Raw genomic sequence first — 23,947 nt, 5'->3', positions numbered from 1 at the left:
GCAGAGCAGATGGAGGAAGACAAGAGCAGAGTGAACTTTCTCATGCTTTCCACCGAGAGTCAAGTGTTTCCATCCTACTTTTTGCACTCGAAGCCATCATTTCTGTAAGAGATTTCTATAATACCAAAAACAAGGCACAAAACCAAAATTCATTGTGCATAAGGGATATGTATTACAAGATTACTCCTAACAGGCTTTTCCTGTGAGATATCATGGATTGTCTCGTAACTATGCAATGGCTTCTTCCTTACCTAGCCAAATCCCGGCCCTCCCCTCCAAACTCCACCACCCAGAGTGATCACTTCTCATATCACTGACTCTTACTGTCAGATACCTGGCACTTAATCACGTACTGGTATACTTTTTGCTGTTACCTTCCTTAACATGTTACATTGTGTTGAATATGCATTGTCCCTTCATGACATTTCTACAGGGCTTTATTCTTCTGATTAAACAGGAAGCATGACAAATATGGGGCTTCAGAATGCTGCTTGACTCTAAACTTTGGGCCAATCATATAGACATATATAGGTTCTTGAGTCATTTCTTCAGCACCTTGGCAATCATGATGATTAATATGAAAAGAGCAGAAACATAGTTGCTGAAGGGAGGATCTGTGATGTATCCAGCGTATAAGCACAGAAGACATGCTTGGAGATATGCAGTGTAGACATGGGTCGTGAATGGACCACAGCATGGCCCCAGGATGGCCATTGTTTGGGGACTTGAAATGGGATAACTGCAAACAGTAGCATCAAAGCCACCTGAAGCATACCTTAAGATAAGAAAATATATAAGTATTGATTGCTAGAAATAAACAATTAGAAATATCCAATTAGAAACAGTAGAGAGAACTTTAAAAACAAGTTCATAAAAAAAACTAAAATAAATTGCTTCTACTGGCTTAAATCCAATCAAATTTATATGTGTACAATGTTTAAATGAAAGCCAGTTATGCACTACTTTTAACCCCACATATAAATGCAAAGTCATTAGTGTAATAAGGAAAACTGTATTTATATATCATCTATTATCTTTTGTCCATGGGGAATGAGAAATCTGTGTTGGCCCTCTATCATTCCCCATTTAATATTTGGCTCATTTATATATCTTTGTAAGAGATTTTTATAATATCAAAAGCAAGGCAGAAAACTAATATTCATTGGGCATCAAGAATGTGTTGGGCACTATGTTATAATTTCAACCTTTATTTTATCTTTGCAACTGTGGTCTGAGATCAGGTATTGTTACCTCCATTATTTACAGAAGAGAAAAGCAAAGCTCAGAGAGGTTAAGTAATTTATCTATAGTTACACTTGGGGAGCACCAGAACCAGGGTTCAATGCCAGCTCTTAAACTCCAGAATGCATTATTTTCCATTACACAGACAAAAACACTTCGGGGGAAATGGCAAATTTTCACAGTGCCAGACTTATCAAAGATAATTTTTAAAGTGCAAAATGTCATTTAATGGAAGCGATAGTCTTCAGTTTAAATAAATTAATGTGTCGATAACAGATTACTTTCCTACACCCTGATGGGTGTTAACTAGTCTGGTTTTTCATATCCCCTTCTGGCCAATTCCTTACCTACCCCACTTTGCCCCACACAGGCTGTAGGAACCTACCCAACTTTCTATTCATGTTTGTCACACTGAGCCCTAATCAATTGTGGACCTGCTTTGCACATGCCTCGTGGATCTATTTTATGTTCCAGGTATAGTTCTTAAACAGAAGAGATTTCTTCTCTGAACTAACCGAATATGAAAAGTTGCAGACTCAGAGATACCAGGCACCATCATAGGCAAGGGTGAAGCCAGGGGTTGGGAAAAGGATTTTGAGTAAAAGTCTGAATAATGATGCATGGGACATGGACTAGCGTCAAGGGCCCAGTGCTCAGAAGGGTCCTGTGCTTGACTTAACACTGCTGCCATTCTGAAATTCTTAGTAACTTTATCTTTGAGCTTGTGTTTTACAAGGGAGATTCGATGGGATGCTGGAGCGTGAATGTGAGCAGAGGAGATACCCATAAGGTGCATGCCCATTGTTCCTTGATGTGCCGTTTGAGGGTAACGTTTGTGATGCCCATGAGCACAGAGGTTCAGTGGACCCAGACGTGCGGTAGTTTAGGAAGACTCAAAGTGAGCACAGGGTGAGCTGACAATCCCAAGGGACCTTGCTTTCTGCTCAAATCAGAACTTTCAATGCATTAAAAGGGCAGTTGCATTCTAAGAAATATGACCACTAGGGAACCCTATCATGTGTCCTTTCTTATCCTTGTTCATTTCCTGTATTTGTCAAATCACCTACAATGAAAACAATGAGAAAGAAGCAAAAGGACAGATAGGGTGACCCATAGTACCTTTCTTTTCAGTCCTATCTTATTCATCATGAAGGTGGAGAGTTTAGTAGAATATGTACAAATCAAGAGGTGAAATGAAAATGATTTTTATTTTTGTTTTTTTTTGTGTAGCATTTCCATTGTTTTGGTTAAGAACTATATATGTGTGTGTGTGAATTGTGTGTGTGTATGTGTGTGTGCATGCAAGTGTATGCCTAGGAAATAAAAATTGTGTAATTTCAGTGATTCTGCTTCAGAGTTAAATGCTCTTATATTTGCATTTAAAACTGGCATTGCGTGATATAAAGATGAGCAGTAAAAATCATGCTAATAATTTAAAATTTTAATTTTTTAAAATTTAGAACAACTTTAAATAGCAACTAAAAAACCATCCTGACAAATTGAGACAGAGACTGCAGAAGAACGCTTTATATTTTAGGAACTTTGATGGCATTTTTCCTGCTTTTGGAACAAGGGGCTCACATTTTCATTTTGTACTGGGCCCCATCACGCATGAAGCTGGCCCTGGCAGGATGCCTTGCTTGTTTTTCTGAAGACCAGCAGCTAGGTTTATGCCCCAGTGAGGGAGATTGGTGGGATTCTGCTCTGGAGACATTGAACAGCCTCAGAAAAAAAAAAAACTTCCATCAACTTAGGAGTTCACCAGTAAAGTGGTGTGCTTTCTCCCCATTCACGCTAGAAAAACACCTGCAAGGGTCTGGGCCTTCCCATGCACGCTGGATTTCACATTGGTTTTAGGGCTTCAGTCTATGAACAGACAGCTAAGGACCTGCAAACATCAGAGGAAAGCTTCCAACTGGAAAGAGAGCAGCCAGATAAACATCAGATCCCCAGGGAAAAAAAGGGGGCACAAGGAGGTTATCTGATATGGTAATGCACCTGGGGGAAAAAAAGCTTCTGAAATTCTTGTACGATCAAGCATTTGAAATAATATCAATGACTGGTATGTAAAAACCGTGTAAGTCTCAAGAAGTGTGACAAAAATTAATGGTGTGGGAGAAAGAAGATCATCAGAATGTACTACATGGCCTTTCTCTGGACCTTAGATTATGACCACTCTATGTTGGGTTAAATAAAATTGTTCTATGACTGTATTTGGAGGATTTGGTGAGGACAGGTAGAGAAGAGGGGAGGAAACCGTCCTTCATCTAACAGAAAAAGAAGTCAACAGATGGTGTCTAACACTGATAAATCCAGGACTCGCAGGGTAATTACTGAAGGATATGGAGATATACACAGAGGAAATACACAAAGAGGTTGAAAGAGGTGCCTCCAGGGAGCATGGCTGAGCAGTGAGGGGCTGAGAGAGCAAGCAGGGGATGGTGGTTTTTCTTCAAACATCTTTTATTCCTGTTGAATTTTTAAACTCTGCACATGTATTGTGTTGATAGATCTTTGCAGTAAAGGGGAAGAAATGCCAGAAAATGAAAAGAAAAGGATATTGGTTGCCTTACGGAATTTCCAGGAAGGCTGGAGCGTGATGTTTGCTAGTTGGGCTGGAACAAGAGAAGTCCTGGGGAGGACGGTGCTGCTAACTCTACAGGGCAGTGCGAGCTCCAGCTGGCACAACCTTCTCTGCTGTGGTGGTCGTGGGACATAATTGGAAGCACATGTCTCCACCATCCCTGCATCTTTCCATCATGGCCAATGGGTCTAGTGTCTTGGGTGGTGGGGGCTGATTGGCTGACTAGGTTGTGTGCCACAAATGGTGGCCAGTTTGGTGGAGATGGCAGACAAGTGGGCTTTCTATAGGGCAGGAGACAGGCTCTGCCTCCTGTAAAGATTCTCATGGCAAACACTGTCTAATTTCTAGGAAAGGGATTCAGATGTTGGGCAGCTGAAAAGAATATCAGGTGTACACTGTGGTCATTTTCTGATGAAAGTATAGACTACTTTAAATTTTTTGTCTTTCTCCTCTCTATCAAGCAAATTTTTAGGGAATCTTAAGCTTTTGAGGGCTTAACTCTAGGGGAGGGTACATGATTATCTATCTATCTATCTATCTATCTATCTATCTATCTATCTATCTATCATCTGTCATCTTTCTTTTCTCTTCATCAATTTATCATTTCACTATCAGTGAACCTACCTGTCTCACGCTATGCCCAAGTATTTTCATTAGTAAAATAATGATATAACACAGCAGATACTCTGGAAGTGTGTGTGTGTGTGTGTGTGTGTGTGTGTGATTGTGTGTGTGTGTGAGTGTGTGATTGTGTGTGTGTGTGTGTGTGTGTGTGAACAGCAGAGTGATTAGAAACACAGATTCCAAGGGAAACCAGAGGACTCTACAAATCAAAAATTTACAAATAAGAACAAAATAAAGAAGATTACCCACAGAAGAAAAACACAGCATCCCCTAAAGGAGAAAAATGCCTTCTCCCACCTTCCCCTTCATTCAAAATGAAGAGTAAGCAGCATCTTTCCAAATAATTCCAGGAACTGAGCACAAAGTTTGGGACAAACTGTGGACTTGCCCGCAATTTCTGTAAAGTTTGTGTGATGTTCAGTGCGTGACCCAGCAGTGGGTTAGGAGGATTCTGCATCAAGGAACATACCTATGGAGAAGTCAACTCCGGAAAGCTTGTCATTTCTTCAGCCAATACACACTTGGGAGTTTGGTGTGCAGTTCGTTAAGTTGGCTTACTAAACATGAGTTCCTATTAACTAACTTTTATCCTAGTGATTGTGAGCTTTCAATAGGAAACCAAGAGAGTTGACAGACACATTTGTTGCATATTTCATGTACTCCCAAGAGGTCTGGCACTGTGAGGAGCCAGGTTGGGGAGGGTGGATATGGATATGCCAGCAAGATTGGCATTCCAGGCAAACAGTCTGAGGACCCTGCTGCACGGAGCTAGCCGTGACTGTTCTGGATAATGAGCGTGTGTGACATATTCATATATATTTACATTATAAATGTATATAGGCACACACACAGTAATATCTTTAATCTGAGCGGGTAAAAAATTTTCGGCTCCCTACCTTTTGCTAATTCTCTAGGCTGCTCGGTTTGTTGTGCTGTAGGATTTTCAATAAACATCTGAGAATACTCCTTCACCTGGATTTAAAATAATTTGCATTTCCTCTAGTGTGAAACCAGTTCACCACAGGTATAGACCTAAGTAATTACAAATATCAGATGCAATTTTAGTAATTGCATTTCTTGTCTGAAAGTGGTATTCATAGAAAATGTAACTTTAGGTGAGCGTATCAAGGGTGTGTTTGCCTGAAGAACAAAATCCTCGCAGAGAGCGGGCGAGCTGTGATCAGGTTAAAAAGTCAGTCTAACCTCTACATTTAATGAAGTTGATGAAGAAAAGTCATTAATTCAAATTTTTGGAGAAATATGTTCATGCTGGGCATGGAGGAAAGGAGGATTTAAACAGGTGGCACGGTATTTGGGAAAAAGCCCGATTGATTTTAAACTGCAGTTCGGAATGAAGAACAGAATGTTGATACTAGCAGCGTCTGGCAGGCAGCTCAGTGGAATATTTAGCCTTGCTAGATCGGGCTTCATACCAACCTGACGAGGTTTATTTCAGAAACTGGAAATCTGATGGAGATACGAGAAGTGGTATGTACATGGCTATAACCCAAAGTTGGCCGAAAAGAAGCTGCTCACTAGAATACCATGACCATCCACTGCGTAGAGCCCTGTGCTGTGTACAGGTGATTTGGGGTGAGGTGGGGGGTGCAACTGGGAAGAAAGGCAGAGAAGTTTACGATTAATTTAAAAGAAGCAAGACCTACTTCTTACCTTTAAGTAATTTAAATAGAAACTTTCTGGGAAAGAAGGCATCTTAATGAAGTCAAATAATCCAATTGGCTTTTCCGCCATTTTGGATCTTTCGAGTCTCCATTGTACCCACTGATCTAAGTTCTATTCCCTGGGGCTCCACAGAAAAATCGAATCCTTCCTCCCCATGACAAGTGACACTGTTGAAGGCAGCTATGGTGTGCTCTGTAATTATCTCTTTGAAGGATCGGATACCCCTGTTTCCTTCAGGCCTTCCTCATGACATTTTTAGCCCTTTCCTCAGCCTGTTCCTCTTCCCGGAAATCATTCATTTATCAGACATTTATTGTGCACTAACTGTACGCCAGGCATGTCCAGAGCTAGTGTTCTGAAATAAAGATCTATTCCCTTCCATAAAGGAGTTCTGGCCCTAGAGGGTGAGACAAATGAAAAATATACACCAGGATAAGTGCTATAATAGGAATATGTATAGAGTATTGTGGGAGAAAAGTTTGTCCTTTTTGTGCAGAAATAAGCAAGATGTTCCAGGTAGTGTTTGACTGATACAGAGCAGAGATGGTCTCTCGTGTCTTGGGATTTAAAATCTCTCATCTGTAACTGTATTTATGTGCCCCTTTTCATACCTAATGGCATTTATTACTTTGATTTCATTTTCTTTATCATACTTGTCAATAGTGGTTTATTTTACTGACTCCTATTTTTATTCATATCTTCTTTTATTGTTATTAATTTCCTCTACTTTAAAAAATGATTTTTGTGTTGTTTATAGATGTCTGAGTTTATTCATTTTCAACCTTTTTGGTCTCTAGTATATTCTTTTAATTCTATACGTTTCCTCTGGGTACTGCTTGAGCCACACTCCAAAGGTTTCGGTGTGTGAGGTCCTTGTGGTCATTCAGTTATAAACAACTTGTAAAGTTGGGTTTGTCCTGCCCCAAAGTTCTCCCAGTGACCCTTTTAGATCTTGACATTCCTGTTAAGAGGACACTTGGAGCAATACCCCTACAGAGGGCCACCCTCCTTGCAGCGTCCCTTCGCCCTCCGCAGCCATTTTGTAAAGAACAGCAACATTCCCTCTAATTAGGGCGGACAATGAGGGGAGCTGGCAAATGGGTATGTTTTTCTTAGCTGTGTTGCCAACATGAGAAATTGAGCTTGGAGAAAGACCCCTTGCCAGAACAACTAGTTAAAACAAGACTGTGATTGCGTCCAGATTTCATCAGAATATGATGAGGTGCATCATTAAGCAAGGTGGGAGGGGGGCGGACTTGTGAACGTCTCTTCTCCTACTCATTCAAAGCAGCAGAGTTCAGCGTGAGCACAGGTGATCCTCATAAAGCTTTTTTCAGGTGAATGGTGGCTGGGCTGGCGCTTAAGGAAATGGTGTAGCCCATTTGTTACTTCCTCTGTTCCCTCCCTTCTGAAAATCACTTTTCCTTATCCACCGTCCTGAACCTGAACACAGTGGTTTCATGTTCCCCTGACCCCTTTCCTATGAAAATTTGCCCTTAAGAAAGGATCTGGAAACTCCAAGATATAAACAATTGATACTTAACGTATTACCTCGCCCAGACTGATGCTTATTGTGAAGGAAACACGGGACCTTAAGTTGAAGGACATCAATGTGTATTCATAGACCTTCCATTGTTGGTGGGATGGGGGACTATTTGTAGGCAGCAGGAGATCCAGACTCTGATGTGAATGAGGGCTTGGCTAGTATCTTAAATGAATGAAGAGGGTTGGGTGGGATACTAAGCAGTGGTTCTCAACCAGAGGACATTTCCCCCCTAAGGGACGTTTGGCTATTATCTGGAAACATGTTTGGTCGTCCTACCTGGTGCGGAGGGTACTTGCTACTAGCATGTAGTAAGTAGAAGCCAGAGATGCTGCTAAACATCCTTCAGGGTTTAAGACAGCACCCCACATAACCAAGAATTATCTGACCCCACAAGGCCAAAAGTTCCAAGGTTGAGGAAGCTAGGTGTAGAGTGATATGCACTTGGTAGTGACACTAGACCCTATGTCGGAGATAGAGAGGGGAAAGCTTCAGCGTACCAACTGGAGACCACCTTCCCTGAATAAAGGGCTCTCACGACTTAGCAATCAAGTTATTGTCCCATAACCCAGTGTAGACAGATCTTCTGACATCTTTGGAAAATAAAAAATTCAGATTTTTACATAAAATTTCTACATTTAGGGGCGCCTGGGTGGCACAGCGGTTAAGCGTCTGCCTTCGGCTCAGGGCGTGATCCCAGCGTTATGGGATCGAGCTCCACATCAGGCTCCTCCATTATGAGCCTGCTTCTTCCTCTCCCACTCCCCCTGCTTGTGTTCCCTCTCTCGCTGGCTGTCTCTATCTCTGTCAAAAAAATAAATAAAATCTTAAAAAAAAAAATTCTGCATTTAAAAATAGCAGGAATTGATCCAAATGAACAATGGTTAAGAGAGCCGCACTAGACTTGTCCTCTCAGTGGCTACTTACAAACCCTCCCAGACAGTCTTGTTCTCTCTGTGTAGCTGTGGGTTATAAATCCAGTGCTTCAAGGGACCAGGAAATTTCTGCCCATCAGTCTTGTGCCCAAAGACCACGACCCTCCTATGAGGCAGGAGCCAGGGAGAACTCTGGCAGGTGTGTGGAGAAAATGTATTAATGCTCTAAAATTGTCCTAGCACCATTTAACATAGTTTCCCAAAGCAATCTTATATTTTCCTCTTACAAAAGCCTCTTAGGTTCGAAATGTTTATTTCAGATTCTGGACTTTTCTCTTACTCATCCAAGTATCTATTTGACGCTGTTGTTGAAAAGATTAAATAAGATAATATACACGAAAGTTCATAGTGTAGAGTTGTTTGGCACTAAAAGAAATGTTAGCCAACCCTAAATGCAAAGATAATACTTCACTATTTGGGACTACAGGTTTTGTTTTTTGTTTTGTTTTGTTTTGTTTTGTTTTAACTGGGTAGAATTAGTGACCAGCTCCTGGGATAATGAGCTGAGTTCACTCAGCTTGAATTTGGAGGGTAAACACATGTTCTTTGTGTCTGGGAGGTATGCTTGAGATTTCCTTTGTCTCTCCTTGCTTTGGGGAAAAGCAAATTTGGCATGGCCTTTGAATGTCTGACTCCCCCACACTTTTTTTTAGTATGGAAGCTTTGTAAATTTGCCTTGTTAAAAACAAGCACCATCTTCATACCTGCTGAAACCTAATTCTCATCCAGGGGCTCCGTAATGAACAAAAGGGGCAGTAATACCAACTGCGGTGCAGACAGCCCAGCCCACGCAGGTACACGGGCATGGCTACACCGACCGGGAGGGAGGCCGTTTGTAAAGAACCCTTTTTATTGTGACTCTTTCACCTCCCCCAGCCCAGCCCTGAGCCTTGAGAAGAAGAGTGTTGTCAACGAGACAGGCCAATTTTACCCATCTTACACAATAGTGCATTACAGACTTTCCAAGAAGACGCCATTCAGGGTGAATCACCAAATTCAGGATGAAAAGGTTTTGATTTGCAAAAGCGCTCAAGCGTTTCTCCTTAGAGCTGGAGATGGCAAGGAAGGAACCGACGTGCATGCAGCTGCTTCACCTTTGGGCCAGGTGCGCTGGCAAGCTCTCCGAGGTGGAGCAGGGCGAAGGCACCCAGCATTCACAGGCGCCTTTGTCACACCCTGGGTGCCCGGGCCATGAATGCCTTATTTAAGGCAGAGAAGAATGAGAAGGTTCTGGTGATGGTGGGGTATTGAAATGTGTGGAACTGAGTCAAAGCATAAATTGCAGGTTAACAGCCCCTGAAATTAATGTTAAAATTTTCAGGTCCTCAATTGGATTTCATCAACGCAGGTAAGAGGTGATGAGCAAGAATGCGAGATTGAGGATTGTAGCATTTAGGATGATTTCAGCTACTAATAGCAGAAAATCTCTCTAACATGACATAAGCCCTTCTTACTCAAAGTTGGGGCTTAGAAGCTACAATATCAGCATCACCTGGGAGCTTGTCTGACTTGTGGAATCCACTGCTCTAGCCCACACCTTCTGGATCAAAATCTGCATTTTTACATGAGACATCGGTTATTCGTGTGTGCATTATAGTTTCGGAAGTACAGCTTTAAACAAGGACCCTTTTTCTTTTTTTTTAATACATCTCAGATAACAAGTAGGCTAGAGATAAGTGGTTTTGGGGGTTGGTTAACTCAGCAACTCAGCAATGTCAGAAGGGCCTGCGTATTTTCCATTTTTCTGCTCCGCTATGCTGAGTGTGCTTACTTTTCTACTGAGACTTATCCTTATGTGGTCACAAGAAGACTGTAGAAGCTCCAGGCTTTACCTAGCACAGCTGAGGGCAGGGGTAGGCAAAGGAAGCTTCCTCTCCTATACGCCTCTCTAACAGCAAGGAAACATTTTCCAGAAGCCACTTAATAGATTTCCCCGCATATTATCTGATTGTCTAGAATCGCAGACGCTTGCCCACTCCTAAACTGGTTCTTGGCAAAGGGGCTGGAATTACGATGATTGGTGAAGGCCAGTGACCATGTAACCTCCATTTCAGAGGCAAGGAAATTGAAGCTTAGAGCGTTTTAGTAACCTACCTGTATCCACACACCTTTCCTTCTGAGTCGGGCATGAACCTATGCCCATCTGACCCCAGACTCCAGGGCTCACTGCCACACTATTGCTTGTAGCTGGTGGAGCACAATATCGTATCCTCTGTTGCTCAAGAGAGTAGAATTATGATTTAGAAGAACTTTCTAAGAATTAGTCTGTGCCAATAATAGTCCTGTCTGCCTCAACGATAAGGGAGCTGGCTAGAGATAATGAATATCACCGTCAAGGACACATAGCTGACCTCACTGTGTGTAATCAGACATAGAATTGGGTCATTTCTACAAAGTCTTTTTCAAGAATAGGGGTCTGTAAGTGTTCTATGTCTTTTTAGGCAATTTTATTTTCAGTGCTGGGTCATTCAGTGATTGGAAAGGGTATATTTGGCAAGAGAAAGGGATAGGTTAGAGACTCTTTCATCTTTAGGTTCTTTGCTCCCCCACACTCCCACCCTACCTCTCACTCTACTCTTGCAGTTTACTGCCGGTGGCATTCTTACCCACATCTGGACCAGTCCGTTTCCACATTTTACCTTTTATTTATTTATCGTTTAGATTTTATTTATTTATTTTTCAGACAGAGAGAGAGATAGAGAGAACAAGCAGGGAGAACAGCAGGCAGAAGGAGAAGCAGGCTCCCCGCTGAGAGAGAGAGAGAGAGAACAAGCAGGGAGAACAGCAATCAGAAGGAGAAGCAGGCTCCCCGCTGAGCCAGGAGCCTGGGACTCGATCCCAGGACCCTGAGATCATGACCTGAGCTGAAGGCAGATGCCCGACTAAGCCACCCAGGTGTCCCCACATTTTTCATTTTAAATAAGATTTGGACCAGTATTTAGATATATCCACCACTCCCCCAAACACCAGCATTTGATGATCTAAAAGCCTGTGTCTTAAAGTCAAGTGAGCAACAGTTGATGCTTCTGTAAACGCGAAGCTTGGTTCACGCTTCACTGCAAAAAGTAGTTGCTTAATTTCTGTGCTGTTAGGGTTAGTCCACGGAAGCCCTGATTTGTTTTAAGAAATGTATACAACTGTGACGTTGGCCCAGAGAAACATTTCCACATGTTTCAGTCCAGTTTGGCTCCATTCAGGAGAGAAACAGAATGATGGTTCAGCGACTTGGAACGTTACAAAGTGAGGGAATCCTGGCTTTGAAACAGGGCTAGGGCTGGAAAGGCAGCGTCTTTTCAAGCCTTTCTCTTTTCTGGCTCTTTCCCTACCCCCTTTCTTTCTCCTGTGCTCTCCTTCCTTCTACTGTCTTTTCACTTTGAAAACCGTTGGTTTCAAAAATGCATCTGTGGCTGTTAATTTTGCGTGTGTCTGATTTTATGGCTTTGTGGAGCTCCTGAAATTAAATTAATTTTAAATGGGTTTTAATTACTAATGCTTTGGGCCATTGCTTTTAGCAAAGTCAACAAAACAATCAGGGTTACCTTAGTTTGTCTCTTTGAGGAATGTACTCATTCGTTTGGGCTCCTAAACAGAGACGCTTTCCCACTAAAAAAATAAACACATAAAATAAAACCACTGCTATATTTGAATGTCCGAATATATTTCTCTTTCAAAAACAACCACTTTTGATTTAGGAAAGAGGATTTTAAACGTGCACAACAGGATTTTTATTTGTCAATGATATCATTATTTTTCAAAGGTGGGGACGGTCTTAGTCGTAATATTATGCTATGTAGACACTGAGGCAGAAGCCTGACTATGACCCGAAGGTTTGAATTCTCTTCTTAGCCCCACACCAAGTACTTTGTATGTGAACTTAGAGAAATGGGATTACTTCTCAATATAGTGTCCCCTCGTCAGTTAAGTGTAATCAACTCCTAGTTCAAGAATGAAGGGAAAATGAGATAATGTTCAAAATGGCTTCTAAGTTTCCTATAGAGGTTGAAGGTGGAAAAGGAGTATTACAATGCCTGTGAATACCCCCCTCCCAGGAGGGGGAAGGGTACTCACCTTGTTCCCGGTGGAATGTTCTGTTCAATCAGGGACCATCACTTGAGTGGTTTGATAATAATAAGCTTAGATTGACTGCAGATAAAAATGAAAAATGTTGATTAAGTCATTTAGTCCCTTGACAATTTCGCAAACCAAGCGATTTCTGTAAGGATCAGTCTTAAAACGTGGATGGCTAGTCAAATAACCAAAGTTCTGGGTTCCCCCTCTTGCTTCTTCCCCCAGTAAACATTGCAAAATTTGGACTATTTTCTCTGAAAATTAACATCAGACTTCCTTTACCTAAATATGTGCTATTATTAATGATTCCCAAGCGGTCTCTAATACCTCATTCATCCTCCTTTGTTGAAAATGTGCTAAAATATACCCAGGTAATAGAAACACCCATGGTTGCCAGACGGTTAATTCATTCGTCAGTTAAATTCACTCTATAGTGTGACAAATATAAGACTGTTTTTAAGCAGAATATAAGTGTATATCTGAGTGTCCAAATATATTAATACAGAAGATCATTAGAAGGGAACAGTGATTTGAAATAAAAACTCCAAATATAAACTTCTTGGGACATGCTGAAAGAGAAAAGAAATTTTTTTTCCTTTTATTTTCTCTCCAGAATTGACTACCACTCAGACATAAGAGCTCCCAGTAATACTACTTAAATCACACAGCGTATCTGCACGTGCATTGCCAAATAAAAATACAAGTAATTATTTATCAATAACACCAACATATTATGTTTGTCTAAAATTTTACAGTTTTCAAAGTGCTGAAACTCACTCTTCTTCACAGTACCTGCTTATTTTTCCTCAAAGTTTTAAAAATAATCTATGTAATTGTCTTGCCTTTATAATAGCAGTCATTGTCATTTATTTAGTCCTTGTTGGGGTCATGTCTGTTTGAAAATTTTAGAAGCAGATGAAGTCCAAGAATACTGAAGCTCAGATTCCAGGGTACATAACACTACCATGGGCAGGCACACGCACACACACACCACATCACACAAGCACCCACACACCCTTTCCCACACCACACACACACCACACACACCCTCCCCCACAACACACACACACACCACACACCACACACACACCACACACACCCTCCCCCACAACACACACACACCACACACACCACACGTACACACCACACACACCTTCCCCCACATCACACACACACCACACACACACCTATATACACACACCACCCACCCCACACATACCCCACACACCCTCCCTCATACCATACACACCCCCTCACGTACCACCACATACACCCCCCCCCACACACACCCACACCCTACACACCCTCCCCCACACCACACACGCCCTCCCCCACACCACACACACTACACACACCCTCCCCCACACCACACACACACTTCACACAATCTCCCCACACCACACATACCCTCCCCCACACCACACACCCCCCACATACTGTCCCTCATACAGCACACACACTACACACATCCTCATATACACACATCACCCACACCACCCACACCACCACACACACACACACCCTCTACACACCCTCCCCCACACCACACACACACCTTCCCTCATACCGCACATAACACACACAATCCCATATACACACACAACCACACCCCACACACCACTACACACACACACACACAGCTTCTTTATCTTTGTCTTGACTGGTATTCCCAGTCATCAATTACTTTTCTTTCAAATCCCGCTTGATAACTCACATTATGCGTGATTGCTTTCAATGGCTGCCCACCACTGGAGTTTTCTTTAAAGGCAAAGAGTCTGGATAGAAGAAAAATGAATCAGAGGAAAGAAAAAAAGTTTAAGGAAGAAAACATAATTGGATAAAAAAGGGAAAAGCAAATGACGTCTCTTTTAGTTATACGGCTGCTTCCCCAACTGGTGCTTTTCTGTTACATATAATTTAAGTTCCATACTTTGGAATAAATTTTCTTGTTCTGATTATTCTTAAATATAGATCACTATTTGAAAAAATCATAGCTGATAAATTCTTTTCTCAAGGAAATGAAGAGTGGAATTGACCATGGGAACCTTACAAAGGAAATGGGAGGGGGTGTGCAAGGTGAAATCAGGGCATTTGATAGGGACACAAACAGAAATGCTTCTAGGGGATCTCTACGTATACTCAGTTTTTCTTTAAACCTAAATTGCTCCTAAAAAGTAGTCTAATTAAGGGGCGCCTGGGTGATGCAGTCAGTTGAGTGTCCAGCTCGGTTTCAGCTCAGGTCCTGATCTCAGGGTTGCGAGATAGAGCCCCACATTGGACTATGCACTTAGCATGAAGTCAACTTAAGACTTTCTCTCCCTCTGCCCCCCTCAAATAAATAAATAAATCTTTTTAAAAAAAATAGCCTAATTAAAAAGAAGAAAAGAAACCCCTCCCACCGTGGGCAGTTGGCCACTTCCTCCCTGCACCACCAAGCCTGGTCAGAACCTCCATTCTCTGCCCCTGTGGAGCCCCTCAGGACCCCCAGACTGGCTTTGGCTGACAGTAGTCGTGTATCCTTCTCAGTAAAGGGGCTGGGGACAAGTTGCTCATGACAGTCCCAGGGGAGGGACAGGGAGGCTCTGAGCTGGGTCTGCCAGAGATGCCGGAGAGTGAGATGTGGTTTAGTGAAATAAAAGGCCCCCTCCCCAGAGGCGCACTTCTGAAGATGAGTCCACGGACTGGGGACCCTCCCTGAGGCCATCGTGGGAGGTGTGGGCCGAAGATGGGGGGCCACATGAGGGAAGGAGTCCCGGTCACTGTGTCACCTCTGAAGCAGAGTCACCCCCTTCCGGGAACACTTGGACTGGACAGGAGCCCACTGGCCCTACAGAAAATCCATGAAATTAGAAGACCTGCCAGTTTCGATTGTATTCTCCTGAGTTGTTAGGATTGGAATCCAGGTCGCTGAGTTAATACCTTTGGGGAGACCCTTCAGTCCGGGGCCCCTGCCTGCCGACAGTGACCACATACAAAGGAGAGAGAGAACCTTAGAAGGGGAAGATCCCCAGGACCTTGTGGGCAGCACCAGGCTTCCTGCAGCAGAAGGAAACATTAAATCAGGAAAATGAGGCTCACCCAGGGATGGGGCCCCACCACTCTGCCCTGACTTGCTCTCGTGCTCAGAAATGACATGGCCTGGCCCTGCTTTGACCTCTTTCCACTTCTTCCAGTGCCCGTATAGGTGAGATCACGTTCTATTTCAAGGCAAAGTTAGGGAGAACTGCTTTCTAGCACCTGGCTGGTCTCCCTTTCCTCTTTTTTTTTTTTTTTTTAAAGATTTTATTTATTTATTTGACAGAGAGAGAGAGACAGCCAACAAGAGAGGGAACACAAGCAGGGGAAGTGAGAGAAGAAGCAGGCTCCCAGCGGAGGAGCCTGATGCGGGGCTCGATCCCAGAACACTGGGATCACACCCTAAGCCAAAGGCAGACGCTTAACAACTGAGCCACCCAGGCGCCCCTGGTCTCCCTTTGCTCTGACCCAACGGATCTGCCCTGGTCGTCTGGCACTTGTTTACCTTAGAGATGGAATATTCCCCAGGGTTCTAAGTTGTCAGTTGAGACCCACAGGACACTGGCACTTGGGAGCAGAGCTGTGGAGTGCTTGCAGCCATGGAGGGCCTGCTGCCTTCCACCGGATCCACTTTCCAACTGGTCCTGGAGCACCCATGGGCCCCTTGCTGGTGATTTCTGAAAGCTGGAGCCATGTCCCAGGTCTCTGTGCATTTCTCTGGGAATCCTGGTATCTACTGCGGGGCTGGTTTTGATAGTAAAGAGATGATGCACTTTAAGAAGCGTGAAGGCGCTAGGCACAGGTGTTCTGCCTGCAGTGAAGTCTGTGGGGATGTAGTGAGAATCTGGGGCCAGCAACACAGGTTGATGAGGCCCTCAGGCTGCCTGGGGTGCAGGCCAGTCCTCTCACGTTACAAACCTGTGCTTGTTGGCAGTGAATACAAACCTGAGCAGGACGCCACTTCAAGACACTGTCAACTTTCTGAAAAGGGCAGAGAAAAGCCAGCCTCTTAAACTTTCCCAAGCAACTGATAAAAAATCCATCTTCAAAGCATCAGAGAAGGATGGAGAACAAGTTCGAGAGGAAATAATGGATGATTTGAATGAAAATACTTTTTTTCCCCGAAAGTGCAGAACTGCCCAAACAAGAAATTGCGAGATGGAAGGAGAGAGCCCAGGAAAAGGAGGAAAAGAAAGAAAGGCTGGAGCAGTTGAACACAGGAATGGAGCGGGTCCTGAAAGAGAAACCCAGGCAGTTAATGTCCATGGCTGAAACCTGCTGAAGGCCTTCCCCTTCTCTGACGTCCTTAGAGATCATGTAAACTGGGAAGTCAAGCAAAAGAAATGGCCATCACCCCGTCCATCGGTCGGGAGTTGATCTGAAGAGTATCATTGATGATGCTGACTTCACCGTGCCGTTCAAAGTACTGAAGAGAAAAATCAAGAAATAGCCAGACAGTCATGGGAAGAAAAACAACTGAATGAAGAGCTTACGGGGCAAAGAGCAAGACTCCAAACCGAGGAAGCATCTTTGCAGCATGAAAATTTACACCTTGAAAGTGAGATTCAGCAGCTGAAGCTGAAGCTTCAAATTCTGCCTGAATGACACCAGGGACACATCACGTAACATCAGAGAAAACTGAGGAGGAAACACATTGCTGGGAAATGGAGAAGAAACTTCCCAACACACGTAGAAACATGAACCGCACAAATCAGATTCACAGCCTCGACAAGAAGATGGCTAAGACGTAAGCAAAGAATTGGAGAGAAAGACTTCTACCTTTGGAAGGAGATCCTCTTCTATGTGGAAAGAGCCCAAGAAAGCTGGACGGCAGCTTGTTGACGGAGAGAAGCCTCAAGGAGCTGAGAGAAGAAGATGATCGCGCAGGCAAATGCTGGCCAACGCCCAGTCCGACTTCCAGCCTTTCCCAAGTGGCCCTTTTGCTCCCACTGCTCCACCTGCAGCCCACAGAGGCTGCAAGTGTCCTGGGGTCCCCTAAGCCATCGGGCCCCCCAGGAAGGAGGAGGGTCCTGCACTGAGGACACAGCGATCCTGGGTCACCTGCCGCTATGACTTGGCTCACAGCAGCTGGGTCCTGAGCACCCACAGCCACGGCACAACATCTGCATGTGTTTTCTGTCTTTACAGTAATTTTCACTGATCTCCTTTTGGCTTAGCTACTGTAATTTAAGTGATGCTACAATCACTTTTATTCAAGTAGATCTAGCATAATTTTAAGATAATATTTTTCAAATAAGATTCAGTTAATATAATCTTATGAATACATTATTTTCACATTATTGGACCCTCTAGAATTAGATAATGTAAGTATTGTATTTTGATTTAAATAAAAAGTCCACTATTACTTGAACCATCATTTAAATTTGGCAAGGATACCGATGTTTAAAACAATAAAGACCATATTTGTATGGCATGGGCATTTCTGTATGCCATTTTTAAGTACATGAACATGTATTAGAACTCTGTACAAGAAATTTCATATGCACCTGAATGAATTTTGATTGTCTTTTTTAAATTGGAAACAAAACCCTAAATAACAAGAACATTCCATTCAAACTTCATAATATTTCTATTAGATTAGACCTAAGTTCATAGATTAATTCAGGGGAGTTTAAGTTTTATAAGCAATTTTTTTCTTGTTATTTTGAAAAACTTTTTAAAGATATTGTATATTTAATATTTTTAATTTTTATACAGTTAAAATAAAAGCTTTTGCTTGATGGCATACACACATACACACACACACGCACACACACACACCCCCCCCGCAATGTGGATATGAGTCACTTTTAGTTAGTATGTCAGTATCAGAGGATAATAGAAAAATAAAGAAAGCTGCAAATTAAAAAAAAATTAAAAAGAAAGGAAAATCATGCTCACACAATTTGCACATACACAATAGGTACCTAATTCACATACACACAAAAGCAGAGTTGCCTAAATATGGGACAAGATCCCAAATGGTGCAGATAAAGAGACTGTCCTGAAGGCTCATTCGCCGGCTGTGGCATTGATGGGGGGAGGAGAGGACTGCAGAGACTTCCAGAAGCTAGCGATAGGAGAACCTGTTCCCATTCCTGGGCCCAGTAAGGAGCTGTCCTCATGACAAGCAAAGCAGGAGGGAATAAGAAAACCCACCCTACCTTTCCTCCTCCTGCCCTCCCATTGACAGCTGGTGCAAGGGGCAGCCACCTAGGGACTGGATAATCAGGCCAGGGCACAGAACAGGCCAGAAAATGGCACAGAACCGATTTAGAGGATGACCAGCACTGCTCTTGAGTCTATTCTATCAAAAGTATGCATTTTATTGCATTCATTCACATCTATTATTTATCTAGTGCAGACAACCTCAGAGATATTGCAGGTTTGGTCCCAGAGCACCACAATAAATTGAATATTGCAATAAAATGCATCAAATGAATTTTTTGGTTTCCCAGTGCATATAAAAATTATGTGTACACTCGACTGTCTTAAGTGTGCAATAGCATGATGGCTAAAAAAAAGGTACACCCTTAATTTAAAATACTTTACTGTTAAAAATAAATGGTAACCATCATCTGAACTTTCAGCAGGTCATAATCTTTTTACTGGTGGAGGGTCTTGTCTTCGTGTTAAAGGCTGCTGACTGGTAAAGGTGGTAGTTGCTGTAGGTTGGGGTGACTGTGGCCATTTCTTTCTTTCTTTTCTTTTTTTTTTTTTTTTAAGATCTTATTTATTTATTTATGTTAGATAGCATGAGCGAGCAGGGGGAGGAGCAGGAGAGGGAGAGAGAGAATCTCAAGCAGACTCCATGCTGAGCATGGAGCCCAATGAGAGGCTCTACCCCACAACCCTGAGATCATGATCTGACCCAAAATCAAGAGTCAGATACTTAACTGACTGAGCCACGGAGGTGCCCCTGGTCATTTCTTAAAATAAGACAGTAATGAAGTTTGCCATATTGATTGACTCTTCCTTTTCTGAATGATTTTTCTATGGCATGTGATGCTGTTTGATAGCATTTTACCCACAGTAGAACTTCTTTTGGAACTGGAGTCAATCCTCTTAAATCCTGCCACCCTTTTATCAACTAAGTTTATGTAATATTCTAAATCCTTTGTTGTCATTCCAACAATCCTCACAGCATCTTCACCAGGAGTAGATTCTATCTCAAGAAACCATTTTCTTGAGGCGCCTGGGTGGCTCAGTCGTTAAGCGTCTGCCTTGGGCTCAGGGCATGATCCCAGGACACTGGATGGAGCCCCACATCGGGCTACCTGCTCTGCTGGGAGCCTGCTTCTTCCTCTCCCACTCCCCCTGCTTGTGTTCCCTCTCGCTGGCTGTCTCTCTCTCTGTTAAATAAATAAATAATATCATTAAAAATAAATAAATAAAGCAAGAGACATGTGACTCTTCCTTTCACTTGAACATTTAGCCCACTGTAGGGTTATTAACTTGCCTCATTTCTATATTATTGTGTCTCAGGGAATAGAGAGACCTGAGGAAAAGGAAAGAGATGGGAGAATGGCCAGTCAGTGAAACACTTGGATCACAGAACATTTATTAATTTCTCTGCTTTATATGGGTGCAGTTCATGGCATCCCAGAACAATTAGAATAGTAAAATCAAAGATCACTGATCACAGATCACAATGACAAATGTAATAATAATTAAAAAATGGAAATATTTCAAAAATTACAGAATATGGGGCACCTGGGTGGCTCAGTCTGTTAAGTGTCTGCCTTCAGTTCAGGTCATGGTCTCAGGGTCCTGGGATCGAGCCATGCATTCGGCTCCCTGCTCAGCAGAGAGTCTGCTTCTCCTCCCTCTGTCTCTGCCCCTGACTCATGCTTCCTCACTCTCTTTCTCTCAAATAAGTAAATAAATAAAATCTTTTTTAGAAAATTACCAAAATGTGACACAGAGACATGAAGTGAGCAATTGCTGTTGGAAAATGGCGCCAATAGACTTGCTTGAGGCATCCAGTTCGTAAAACTCACACATCTGTGAAGTGCAGTAAAGTGAGGTGGAATACAATGAGGTGTGCCTTGTTTAGACAGAGTGCTTGTGCTTACTACATCACAGAACTTTGGCCATGAAGGGAACCTCGGTTCATCTTTAATTTCTTTGTCCACATGTCTTGAACAATTAGATGTCCGTATATGTACATAAAGGGGCCTCCAATGAAAATTTCTTCACAATCACATTTTATCCATGTTACACTCTTCGGTCTCTTCATTCCAGCACATAGCCTTTTTTTTTTCCACTTTCCCAAATATTCAAGGTTTCTTCCTCCCTCAAGATCTTTGCAAATGACATACCTTGCAGAAGCATTGGCCTAGAACATGTTTGGTCATCAGAAGGACCCATGGTACGACTGGCTCTACGGATGTGCAGTGTGACACACAGAACCTCACCACGGTCACTCAGTGGGACACTGGAACATGCTGTCAAGGAGGGAACAGAACAAGGGGATGGCATGCCTCTGAGGAGGCAATCCTAGTAACAGCCAAGCAGAGAGAGGAGGCATCATAGGAGACAGAGAAATGACCATGGAGATAGGAGTATCAGTCCAGGGCAGTGTCTTCAAAGACAAAAAAAGGAAAGAGTTTTCGGAAACAGATACTATTAGCATTGAACACTGCACTAAGCACAGTGCTGGCAGGTAGAAAGCCCTTCAAAGATTTGGGAGTTCTCCCCCAAGCACATCCATTCTTTCATTCAACCATGCATTCTACAAATAAACATGTGTAGCTAAGTACGAGGTGCTAATCACATAGAAGTGAACAATACAAGCCCTGTCTCTCCTCTGTTCTCAAGTTTATATTCTTGGGGAAGAGGGAGTGGGGTGAGGGGAGACGAGACCCAAACTTAAAAAATATGTAATATCAGGTAGTAACAAAAACCAAAGCAAGTTAAGGGGATAGGAAGATCACACGGTGTTACTCTGAGTTGGGTGGACAGGGAAACCTCTCCAACTGGGGGGATATTGAAATGGAGAATGGAACCAAGTCAGGCATAAGGTGTTAGCCGTCGAGATGATTGATGAGATGATGATGATGAAGAAGAGGAAAAAGAGGAAGATGAGGACAATGAAGACTTGTAGACCATGGTTGTGAATGGTACCAAGGGATGAGAGGGTTATAAGAAGGAGAAAGTGGCCAGCAATTGAAATGCAACAGTGATGTGAAAATAAAGGACAGGGAGGTTCTCACTGGACGGTGAGACCTAGCATTTAAAGAAGTTAGTGGCCTGAAGACAACAGTTGCAGTGATTTGTGTAGAAGGAAAATAAATTGCAGATGATTAAGGAGTAAGGGGGTAATAGGAAATAGAGGGGAGATGTTTTGAAAAAGTTTAGCAAAGAGGAAAGCATGGCTAGGGGCGTAGCTAGGCACAAAATGATGTATAATTAGGTTTTGGGTTTTGTACCCCTTCCAGACCAGGGTTTCTCAAGCTGGGTGCAATGGACATTTGGGGCTGGATAATTCTTTATATGGGGTGGGCGAGAGGACTGCCCTATGCATCACAGCACATTCAACAGCATCACTGGCCTGTACCTACTGGATGCCAGTAGCATCCCCTCTACCCAGTTGTGACAACCAAAATTGTCTCTAGACATAGCTAAATGTCCCCCAGGGGCAAAATCACCCTCAATGGAGAACAACTGCCCCAAACTGAGATGGCCTGATATGTTTGAAATGACAGAGAAAGAGCCCATGGGAAGGGAAAGGGAACAGATACTGGAAAGGGAGGGTCTAAACATTGAGGAGTTACAGTGGGGAAGTTCAACGTGTTTTCGCTGCAAGTGAAAAAAAGACACAACTATAGGGACTACGAGTAAATACTTTGTTTTATGAGTTTAGGAACAAGTGCTGTCATTCTGAATTAAGGAGAAAGCATTCAAATTGAAAATTAAAATACAAAAATGTATTCGTTTCGACAATTTGGAAACCTGTATGCAAACTTTCAAGGAAAAGCAGTATTATTAAAAAAGATAAACTATCAGTTATCCTTTTACATCTTAGTAGAATTAAGACAAATGCAAATGTTTGAATTGGAGAGTAGATCATATGATTCACAAATTGCCCCTTAGCCTGGGAAGTCCTTAACTTGGGATTGAAGACAGATGTTTCTGATGTGACTCATGTATTTTTACCACTTTCTCATGGGCATGGACTGAGTTTATTCCTCTCTGTATCTTGGTGATGTCAGTGTCTTGTTTACACAGAATGAGCCTGCCTAAGTCAAAACTAGCCCTGTCACGTGATGCATGGTAAAAATACATAGGCGGGTTTCTTTTTAGATTGAATATGGTCGCAAGCTCCAGGGTAACAGACTTGATTTCTGGGTTGAGGATATGAACTTTAGATATTTGAAAATATTCCAGAATAAGAATTTCAGAGTCGAGAAGGATTGTCACAGTTACATTTCACAACTTGAAAGTTGCCATTTCAGGTGTTGGGCGTGAAAAATAAAAGTTGTGTCTTTCCTAAGGAGAGAACAAATGTGAATATACTACTGGGCAATTAGGGATTTTCTCCTCCTAAATTAAAAATCAAATGTTAATCTACACCTGAAAAGACAACTGTCATTTATTGAAAGCCTACTATATAGCAAACTAATGTGGTTATTTCATGATATGATTTCTTTAAAGCCTCCTGACAATTCACTGAGCCCGGTTTTATTCTCATATGCTGGAGACAAAAAACTAGTGATCACACACATAATTATACTGCAAAATCCAACAATATGGAAACAGTTGTTTTACGCCCAAAGCTGATCTTTGAACATTTTTCCCTCAGTCATCTTTACCAGTCTCTGATGAGATCTCAACTTGTTTTTAACAGTAAATACATAAATTGAACTACTTTTGGATCGATATGCAGGCAATTTGCTGCATCCAGCTCGTCTCTGTCCAGTGGAGTTGACAGATAAGATTTTGGCGCCTCACGTCATGCCTAACAGAGTGCCCTACACCTCTCCTAGCAGTCCTCTCGAGCAACACACGGAGGAAATGATCCACTGAGGGTCATACCAGATGTCACTAAGAGGTAATTTCCTTTGACATTTAAAATGAGAACTTGGGTTTGCCCATTGCCTTTCCTATGAGGAGAGATTTATGATTTTTTAATTTAGTAAAGTTTTTGCAAGCAAGTTTATTGTGTTGTAAGATTTGTTGGAAGTTATTACATTCAAAAGATTTAAAAAGCCCTCATAAAATCATTCATTTCTTGTAGGTGACTAATTTCCA

The 23,947-nt window shown here is 42.5% G+C and overlaps 1 protein-coding gene and 1 pseudogene across 2 annotated transcripts in view; both read left to right on the top strand.

Annotated features, from left to right (window-relative positions):
• Positions 1-16,293: 16,293 nt before the first annotated feature.
• On the top strand, positions 16,294-17,690 carry LOC148107328 (uncharacterized; annotated as a pseudogene).
• Positions 17,691-23,546: 5,856 nt separating this feature from the next.
• LOC148107327 (uncharacterized) overlaps positions 23,547-23,947 on the top strand; it is a 176,686-nt gene continuing 176,285 nt past the window's right edge. For both annotated transcript variants that reach the window (XR_015722569.1, XM_087857981.1), the window contains exon 1: positions 23,547-23,747. Coding sequence is in view for 1 of the 2 variants with exons in the window: in XM_087857981.1 (XP_087714107.1) it covers positions 23,735-23,747 (13 nt within the window). In the remaining variant the exon portion in view is untranslated. The remainder of the gene's footprint in view (positions 23,748-23,947) is intronic.

Source organism: Ursus americanus, chromosome 32 (genome assembly GCF_024610735.1).
Source record: "Ursus americanus isolate L20-20 chromosome 32, mUrsAme1.1.p, whole genome shotgun sequence".
NCBI lineage: Eukaryota > Metazoa > Chordata > Mammalia > Carnivora > Ursidae > Ursus > Ursus americanus.
The sequence above is the reverse complement of the archived record's forward strand: the minus strand, read 5'-3'. Positions and strand labels throughout refer to the sequence as shown.